The 10,491-nt window shown below is 43.1% G+C and overlaps 1 protein-coding gene across 2 annotated transcripts; it reads left to right on the top strand.

Annotated features, from left to right (window-relative positions):
- The first annotated feature begins 208 nt into the window (after positions 1-208).
- Positions 209-4,453, top strand: LOC147641298 (pentatricopeptide repeat-containing protein At3g26782, mitochondrial-like). 2 transcript variants are annotated; one of them, XM_086820285.1, is made up of 2 exons: positions 209-667; positions 978-4,453. In XM_086820285.1, the coding sequence occupies exon 2, from the start codon at positions 1,126-1,128 to the stop codon at positions 3,403-3,405; it is 2,280 nt and encodes a 759-aa protein (XP_086676411.1). In that variant the 5' UTR covers positions 209-667; positions 978-1,125; the 3' UTR covers positions 3,406-4,453. The 2 variants fall into 2 exon arrangements, with proteins under 2 accessions (XP_086676411.1, XP_086676403.1); XM_086820277.1 differs by having other exon boundaries at positions 267-667; positions 1,018-4,453.
- The last annotated feature ends 6,038 nt before the right edge of the window (positions 4,454-10,491 follow it).

Genomic DNA, 10,491 nt, shown 5'->3' on the forward strand with positions numbered 1-10,491 from the left:
AGTTAGTTACAACACATGCAGCGTTCGCAACGGACGATGGCTGCAGTCGTTCATGGTGTGAAGAAGAGGAGGAGATGTGCGGACAGTTGCAATGTTTAATCGACCACATTAAAATTAATAGTGCCTGAAAACCTTAGCTTTCCACAAGATTAATTGAAAAACCTTAATAACAAAGGTTGTCTAATTCCCTCATTATTTAATCGAATTTGTTTTTTTACTCATTGTATGCCCCTATTGAATAGATAGTACACCCAATTCATGAACTGCCCACGCGAATTTTTAGGAGAAAAAGAGAATTGAAATTTGAGGACGATTTGTGTAAAGGCCCTAAATTTGTGGGCGTGAGGAGCCATGGAGAGGTCGTTTCCACACTCGGCCCACTTTCAGCCTGTATGCAATGGTGATTTCAGCTATGGTTTCTCTCAAAGCAGGCAGAGACCCCCATCTATTCAAGGAACGATGGCTGCAAAAAACTACCATGAATGTCTCACCTTGGCGATTGAAGAGGAGCCCAAATTATCCGAAAATATGCACAAGAAGCAGCAGCCAGTTACTTGGAATGAACCTTTCATCCAAACCCTTAACCCTTCCGCATAAACGCAATCTTGAAGTTGAAGCCAATTTACAGAAGAGCCCAATACCCAAAAGCTCAATCAGGGTTGAAGAGGTATGCGCTGTGTGTGTGTGTGTGTATCTTTCCTTTTTTTGGAAAAAAATATATAGAGCCCAATACCCAAAAGCTCAATCAGGGCTGAAGAGGTATGCGTTCTGTGTGTGTGACTGCGCGCACACGTGCGCGTGTGTGTGTGAGAGAGAGAGAGAGAGAGAGAGATTTAACAGTTGTTTTTGTCTTCCTTAAAAACTAAAAATAAATTATAAAGAGCCTGTAAACCCTTTTTTCTCTTTCACTTTTTCTTAATAAAGTTTTTTTTTTCTACCTTTTCTTTTGCTAAGAAAAAAGCTATTTTTTCAATTAGGTGCTCTTGCCAAGAAGCCTGAATAGAGGGATTTGGCCAGGGCACATTGAAGGAGCGTGTGGATCAGCTTTACCAACAGGGTCTGGATGTTGACCCTGAGCTTTATGTGCATCTCGTAAGATGTTGTGGCGATTCGAAGGCATTCCCAATGGGCAAGCTGGTACATGACCACATTGTTGCAAGTGGGCTTGGACAGGACACTTTCCTTGGAAACTTGCTGATCCAGATGTATGACAAATGTGGAGCGTTACGGCAGGCTCGCACCGTCTTTGATCAAATGCCACAGAGAACGGTGTTTTCGTGGAACCTCATGATCTCATCATATACCCATCAGGGTCAGTGCAAGAAAGCTCTCCTACTCTTTCATCAGATGTGGGATTTGGGTGAGGAACTGAATGAAGTCACGGTAATCACGGCTCTCAATGCATGTACGAATGAGGCAGCGCTACCGGATGGTAGATTTGTACATTTATGCATTATTGAGTGTGGGTTTGAATCCGATGTGGTCGTGGGTACTGTTGTAATAAATATGTATGGAAGGTGCAAAGGCTTGGATGATGCAGAGAGGGCCTTTGACAAGTTACAAGAGCAGGATGTGGTTGCATGGAATTCCATGATTGGAATACACGTCCAGCAAAGGCATGCCATTGATGCTCTTCACATCTACAAGCGAATGCAAAAGGAAGGCATGATGCCGGACTGCGTCACCTTTCTTGTTCTCTTGGAGGCGTGTGCTGGTTTAGCAGATCTTGCGGAAGGTAGATTAATACATGCAGGCATTTTGGATGCTGGGCTTGATGCATTTGTCATAGTTGGTAATGCCCTTGTAAGTATGTATAGTAAGTGTGGAAGCCTGGGGGATGCCGAGAATGAGTTCAAGAAAATGGGTGCCCATGATGTGGTGTCCTGGAACACCATCATTGCCACCTATACCCAGCATGGACAAGGGCAGGAGGCTGTTGAGCTTTATAAACGAATGGTCCAACTGGGCTTTAAGCCAGATGACTTCACCTTCAGCACAGTAATATCCGCATGTGCCAGTGTGTCTGCTCTAGTAGATGGTGCAAACATCCATGCTATCATTGTAGACCGAGGACTCGAGTCGGATGTGGTGGTGGCAACTGCGTTAATTGACATGTATAACAAGTGCAAGTGCTTGGAGGATGCAAGGAAGGTTTTTGATAAAATCTATCCACGGAATGTGTACTTATGGACTGTCATGATTGGTGCCTATACGCAGCACAGGCATGGCACGGAGGCTCTGGAGTTGTTTCAACAGATGCAACTGGATGGTGTGAAGCCAGATGAGATTACTTTTGCTAGTGTTCTTGGGGCATGTGCGGTTCTCGCAGACCTAAATGAGGGGAAGGTGATCCATAAAAGCATCCGGAGCTTAGGATTTGAATCAGACATTTTAGTGGGAGCGGCTCTTATCAACATGTATGGCAAGTGTGGGAGCTTGACAGATGCTCAGATGGTGTTTGACCATATGCGTGAGCATGACGTGATCTCATGGAATGCCTTAATAACAGCATATGCCCAGCATGGTTTTGGTAAGAAGACCTTTGAGATTATATCAAAAATGCAGGCAGCAGGAGTGGAACCAAATGAGGTTACGTTTGTTAGTGCTCTCTCAGCTTGCAGTCACGCAGGGCTTGTGGATCAGGGTGTCCGATTTTTTAATTCTATGCAGGATGTTCACGGCATTCCGCCAACGGTGGAGCATTACGGATGCATGGTAGACCTTTATGGGCGAGCTGGGCATCTGAAAGAGGCAGAGGATGTCATAAAAGGCATGCCATTTCAACCTGATTCTCTGATATGGGAGACCTTACTTGGTGCGTGCCGCATATACGGAGATGTAGAACGAGGAAAGCGTGCAGCAGAACATTCGATTCAGCTAAACTCACAGAATGATTCACCGTTCATACTGCTCTCAAACATGTATGCAGCAGAAGGCAGGTGGGACGATGTGGCAAGAGTTCGGAAAAAAATGGCGGATATGGGTGTAAAGAAGAAAACTGGGTTTAGCGCCATCGAGGTTGACAACAAAGTTCATAAATTTGTGGTTCGAGATGGGTTGCACCCACAGACAGAAGAGATTTATGGTGAGCTGGGAAGGTTGAGCACTCAGCTGAAGGAAGCAGGCTATGTACCTGATACAAGGTTAGTGTTGCATGATGTGGATGAAGAGCTGAAAGAGCACTTGTTGTGGTATCATAGTGAAAAGTTGGCTGTTACGTTTGGCCTCATCAGCACGGCTCCGGGGACACCTTTCCGCATCATCAAGAATCTACGTGTATGCCATGACTGCCATTCTGCATTTAAGGTCATCTCCAAGGTAGTTGGGCGGGAGGTCTTGTTGAGGGACGCCAACCGTTTTCATCAATTTTTTAATGGCTTGTGCTCATGTGGAGATTACTGGTGATGCTTGTTTGTGAAAAGAAACTGATGGAGGTAGGCAAGACGGCAGGCGACAGACCCATCAGCATTCTGTCCAGACATTGACGTGGGACAGCATGCACAAAAGGTTACTGATGAGCACAAAGGTTAGTGATGATATTGACAGTTAGGTGCTGGAGATGCTGAGTCAGCTTTTTCTGACAGTCCAACTCCACTGCCCAGATCTTTCCTTTTCCAACTCACAACTGTGATGGTGATCCTTAATGCATAGGTTTGCAGGAAGAGCTTCAGCATGTAATGCATATTCTGAAGGCGTTTTGTCATGAGATTGAACATAAGTATCACCAAGACTATGCTGGTCAAAACATGATAACCAAATAGTCCACATCACGCCGTAGTGGGAAGACATTGGAGGCAGTTTAGCAGTTTATGTAGTTGGAAATGAACGTACCATCTAGTGATCAGGTTGCATACATTTGCAGAGAAGATGCTAAAATTGGAGGGTGGCAATCTATGCACTTGAATGTAGGAGGATGAGGAGTTCTTGGTTAGCACTCAAAATGATTGGGAAGAATCACAAGCTGTTCCTCGTGACCTTTCTGAGGCGGAAGAAATCCTTTTAGTAGTTGATTGTTCTCAGAGAGACAAGTATCACTCATTGTATGTGATGTGAAATTATTGGCCGCAGCTTGACTGAGAGGCGAGTTCCAGGCCTTAAAAGACAAAAATCAAGGTCCTTACACCAGGATGAATGATGAGATTTTTGCATCACAGATTGCAAGGCTGGTCCTCTTTGGAAGGATTTACCTGCTGATGCTCCTCTGAAATTATGTATCTGTTGATAATTGAGGTACATAGAAACCTCCCAACGGTGAAGTATGCTACTAACAAACATCGACCAAACATGTTGTTCCTCATTGATGGAAGCACAAAGCTCCAAATAACTAGAATGATTGTTTACCGTATTAAAGAACCACAAAGCCACAAGTGGGAATCAAGGTCTCGGTCTCAAGGACTACTTTTGATTTTATTGCCAAGGATGTCCATTTGGATAATCTGATTCAGCTCTTGTGTCATGTGCACAGTGTGTATCTACCGTGTGGCTTTTAAAGACAAATGAAGTATGCTACTAACAAACATCGACCAAACATGCTATTCCTCATTGATGGAAGCACAAAGCTCCAAATAACTAGAATGATTGTTTACCGTATTAAAGAACCACAAAGCCACAAGTGGGAATCAAGGTCTCGCTCTCAAGGACTACTTTTGATTTTATTGCCAAGGATGTCCATTTGGATAATCTGATTCAGCTCTCGTGTCATGTGCACAGTGTGTATCTACCGTGTGCTACACGCACACAAGACTAGCTTCAAGGTTTGGGGAAGCTTGGAGTTAGGCAGGCTGGTTGGCGAGCTGAGTTAGGGATAAACTAACGGGCGGGCACCCAAGTATGGACGGGCGAGCGTCCAAGTGTGGACGCCCGATGACCGGCCAAGAGCCTATAAAAGGGTGGCCAAGGTTAGTCATTAGTTCATAGAGTCTCGCGTGTCTTTGTGAGAGCTCTATGGTCAGGAGCCTGGATCTAGTGGTGCAGACGTGCACATGCTTTATGCAGCCGAGGCGCCGGCAGCAGCAGTCTCGAGGCCCGCGAGGGTAGCTTCGTGGCACGTCACGAGGTTGAGATTGGTCGGTATGTCCATCTAGTTAGCTCAGCTCGTGGCTCGGTGGGGACAGCCAAGACTTGTGGACTTGCCTACGGCTGTCAAGGTTGGGAGGTGAGTCATGCCTGCACCCCCTTCACGTTTGTTTGGTTTTGTTTGCAGGTTTCGAGTCTTGTACCAGGAGTGTTCTACGAGGTGATCCTATGGGGATTTAACAGTGGTATCAGAGCAAGTTTGGAGAACAAGCAAGTCGGTAGGTAGAGAAGATGAGGTCTATTGAAAGGTACGAGCTCGAGAAGATTGCTGTTTTTTTGTTCATACTGCTGTTTTTTCAAGTTCAGCATGTTGCTTTTGCATCGTAGGAACCCGTGATGAAGATTGTGGTCTAGTATGGGCTGTTTGCTTTGCAAAGAAGAAGGGCTGGATGTGTTTGCAACCGTATGAACAGTTTGAGAGAGGAAAAAGAAAAGGCATGTTGGCTGTTTTTTGAGAGAGAGAGAGAGAGAGAGAGAGAGAGAGAGAGAAGCGAAGGCTGTTTATGTCTTTGTAACGCCTAAAAGACTGCGCAGCCAGGGCAGGTGGTCATTTGCAGTCGGGCTGGTAGTCACAGCCAAGTAGGCGCATAGAGCTCAGGCGGCCGGTTGTATGCGCAGCCAGGCGCTGGTTGGCACAGGCGCCCATGTGGATGTGGAGGTGGCCAGGTACACGTGAAGGTACACGCGGAGGCGCTAGCCGAGTGCACGCGGCTAACCACGTGTGCAGGTGATCCACACAGACGGGCGTTAATTACAGGCGTACGGGTGGCAGGAAATCGGGCACAGCAAAAAAGCGTGGCGTGGAGTTTTTAGCTTTTGTTTTTTTAAGAAAAAAAAACAACCCACGTTTGTCTTTGCTTTTGTTTGTTTTTACTGAATCTTAGAAACGGTTTAAAAAACCCACGTATTGCTTTGTAAGTGTTTTTTTTAAGAAAACAGAATATATATATAAATATATAAATATAAATATAAATATATATATATATATATATATATATGTATATATACATATATATGTATATATACAAAAAAAAAACACAAAAGCAAAAGCTAAGTAAGCTTTTGGGGAAGCCTATAAATTCCCCTTAAGTGGGCTTCTTGCCACACATCTCTCAAGCTCTCAAGCTCTCTAGCACTCTCCTTGTGCAAGATAAATATTTTCTCACCTTGCCCTCATCAAGATGTCGACCCAAGGATCCAAGTTTGAGCCCATTCTCGAACGTGAAGACCTGCCGGCTACGGAAGCCACCGATGGCGATCTTTTCGGACGATTTTGTTTCAAAATCAGATTTCCAAGAGTTTAAAGTTACTCTCGAAGCTTCTTTCTCGGAATGTCAAGCACAATTGTCGCGCAGATGCGGGCTTTACAGAACTCCATCTCTTTGTTGACCACTATCCTATCTACTCTTTCGGGTATGGATACTTTGGCATCTGTTTTAGGCCCCAATATTACTCTAAAACAGTTTGGAAGCGAGCAAAAGCAGCGTACCAAAGAGATAGTGGACACTTGGCTACATAAGTGGCAAGTCCATTTTCAGTTTCATCCATATGATGGTGGCAAAAAGATCCAATTAGCAGCAGGTTTCCTCTCAGGCAAAGCTTTGCTTTGGTGGAAAGAACTCAACTCTAAACCCACGACTTGGGCACAGTTTGAAGACGTCTTCAAGAAAGAATTCCTCAAGAAAGAGGATGACTATGATGTTGCTCGGTTTGCTACTTTGATCGTGACCTCGCAGAACCTCACTTATGAGGTCTATCTCCATAAATTTAGAGACTTGTATATGAAAGCTATGAAGATGGATTCCACTACTCTTTTAGGGTTCTTTGTAGCCGGTTTACCCGACTTATACCGTTTACAGGTTAAAAATAACAAATGTAAAACTTTGGACGAGGCCATTCATTTCACTTGTATCTATGATGATACAATGGTCTCTTCTAAGTCTAAACCCGTTAATGAGCAGGGAACAAGCACAAAAGGAAGTTCTCCGCACCGATGGCTAGCACGACAGAAGGAAAATTTTTGGACCAACCTTTGAAGAATTCAACTTCGACACCAGCGAAGAAAAAACGTCTCCTCAAGGCTTTGAAGCTCAAGAAGGAGGAACGTTGCTTCATTTGCGAAGAAAAAGGACATGCGTAACGAGTGCCCGAAGCAAAAGGGTGCAAAGTTCAACGCAGGATCAAGCCAAAGGCAGCTAACCAGTTGTCTTTGACAGGTACGTTAGTTACTGTACTTTCTTGCCTTGGTTCATGTTCTGATTGTCTCTTCAACTCTTAATTTTTTGGCGTGCATAATCTTCTCCGAGTTTATGGAGAAGTGAATGGCCATAGAATCCACATTCTTCTAGACCTTGGCAGCTCACACAATTTTGTTAATTATAAACTTGTGCATAAATTGGGTCTTGACACAACACCCAATGATCATACCTCTGAGGTACGCCTACCTACGGGTCGGCAAGTATGGGATCGAAAGGTGGAGACGCTACCGATCCGGATTCAGGACTATGAAGATACTTTGGAGTGCTATATTATGCATCTAGAGCATGTAGACTTGTTATTAGGGATTGAGTGGTTTAAGACTCTTCAGGTCCAGATAGATTGGTCTAGTCATACTTTTTCTTTTGAACATAGAAACACCCAGTATTGTATCATAGGCGATTGCATATATCCCTCTCAGGGACCTCTTGTAAATACAGTTGATTTTGGAAATATAATGGATTCTTCTTTGTATAATGCTTTCCATTGTGTCTTGATTCCACTTTCTTCATTTCTCATACCTTCTAGGGATGTTAATGAATTAAGTGTGTTTGAAAGCAAAGAATTAAAAAAGATAATTCATTTCAAGATGTATTTCCTAAGGAACTGCCATCGAGCTTACCATCTGAAAGGGTAGTAGATAATAGTATTGACCTGGTCCCTGGTACTCACCCTGTTAGTATTCTGCCTAATAGGATGAGCCAAGCTGAGGAAGATGAGTTGGCCAAACAACTCGAAGATTATTTGAGGATGGGCTAGATCTGTCCAAGTCAATCACCTTGGGATGCATCTGTGTTGCGTAGGAGAAAGAAGGACAACACCTAGAGAATGTGTATAGATTACAAGAGATTGAACAAGATGACAATTAAGAACCGTTATCCTCTCCCTCTATTAGATGACCCGATTGACCGGTTAGCGGGATCGAAATATTTTACGAAGATAGATTTACGTACTGGCTATCACCAAATACGTATTCATGAAAGGCATGTCGAAAGAATCGCCTTTCGGACTAGGTATGGCGATTTCTCGTATTACCTTTTGGGTTAACCAATGCTCTAGTCACTTTCCAGCAAATGATGAACGATCTTTTTCGTGAACGTTTGGGAAAATTTGTGGTTATGTTCTTGGATGATATTTTGATATCACGATCGTCTTAACTATTTTAGGACAGAATCGACTGTATGCTAATGTGAGTTTTTCATGATAGAGATCATTTCCTTGGGACATAAGATCACTAGAGATGGATTGAGCATTGACTATGACCGAGTTCAGAAGGTTCTGGCCTGACCTATACCGCAGACAGTGAAACAACTTCGTTATTTTCTCGGTTTTGTTGTTTTTCTTCGGAAATCTGTGCGGGAGTACTCTCAGCTCACACTACCGATGACCGACTTGTTGAAAGGTCATGGACGTAAGTCGAATTAGTCTATCACTTGGAATAACGATCTGGATATGGCCTTCAAACTTTTGAAAGATGAAGTCAAGGAAGCACCTATCTTAGCATTACTCGATCCTAGTCGGCCTTATGTTCTTAAAACTGATGCCAGTGACTATGCAATCGGGGCTGCTCTATTTCAAGATGGTAGACCTGTTGCTTTTGAAAGTAAAAAGCTAGACGACACTCAATTTTGTTGGCCAACCCTTGAGAAGGAGCTTTATGCTGTGATTCACGCTCTCAAGGTTTGGAGACATTATTTATATGGATCCAAGTTTGTGATATTGACTGATCATCAGTCAATCAAGTATGTGTGATGCAGATGATTTGAGAGGAAGGAAAGCTTGATGGGCTGAATTAATGCAAGATTTTAATTTTGAGATTCATTATCGAAAGGGTCCATGAATAGTGTCGTAGATGCGCTTAGTCGAATTAGAGAGGTGAATACTTTGTCGTTCTCTGAGATTTCTACTGACTTATTTCAATCATTGAGAGGGCTTTGCAGGACTGATAGTTATTTTGGTCCATTTTGGCAGAAGATGCAGAAGATCCAGGACGGGAGCTCATTGATTGACCAAGACTCAGTGACTGAGCAGCGTACCATTCAGGCTGCAGGAGGTTAATGGATGATTCGGAATGGGTTACTATTTCGTAATGATAAATTTTGTGTACCACAGATCTTGGACATTAGGTCTCCAAGATTCTTAAGGAGTGTCACGACGCCCCTTCTATTGGACACCCTGGGATACACAGGACATTATCGTTAGTGAAACACACTTTTTATTGGCCAAAGATGAAAGGGTATGTAGAAGATTGTCAAGTTTGTCAAGCAAATAAAGCTGAACACTTTAGACAGGTTAGGTTATTGTATCCTTTGCAAATCCCAGGTAATAAATGGGAAAGTATTTCCATGGATTTTATTACCGGATTGCCAAGAACAAGTCAAGGCCACGATTCTATTTGGGTTGTGGTAGATCGCTTGACAAAAATGGCTAGATTTTTACTGACCCAGAAGACCATTACAGCTACGTAATTAGCAAGGTAGTTTATCGAGTAATTGTTTAGACTGTACGGGTTACCACATGACATAGTTAGTGATAGGGACTCTAAGTTTACAAGTGATTTTTGGAAACTTATTTTTGAGAAGTTGGAAACAACTTTGAATTTGAGTTCCTCAGATCATCCTCAATCTGATGGCCAGACTAAAAGAGTGAATCAGATTTTGGAGGATATGCTTTGAGCATATGTATCCAAAAGGTAGAGTTCATGGGAGGATTATCTTCCTATGTTAGAATTTGCATATAATAGTACTAAGCATACGAGTACAGGTTTTAGTCCTTTCATGCTTATGTATGGTTTTTAACCTAGATCACCTGTTTACAGTGGGATTCTCAGGACTTCAGCATGATGCAGCACGTAATTTTTTGCAAGATATGCAAGAAATGTTACAAGTTGCGAAAGAATCTATTAGAAGTGCTCAAGGCAGAGATAGATTTTATTCTAGACATTATTCACCCAAAGAGTTCTACGAAGGAACGATGGTGTATTTGCGAGTTTTGAAAGATTCCGAGACTTTGCGGGGACAGGTCGATCTCCAAAATTATCCCCTAGATATTGTGGACCATTTCGTATTACACGACGGATTGGTTCAGTCGCATATGAATTGGATTTACCTTCTCATGTGAAAGTTCATCCTGTATTTCATGTCAGTAGACTTAAGGAAG

The sequence above is a fragment of the Cibotium barometz genome, chromosome 2 (assembly GCF_041138505.1).
Source record: "Cibotium barometz isolate CiBa-2024 chromosome 2, ASM4113850v1, whole genome shotgun sequence".
Classification (NCBI taxonomy): Eukaryota; Viridiplantae; Streptophyta; class Polypodiopsida; order Cyatheales; family Cibotiaceae; genus Cibotium; species Cibotium barometz.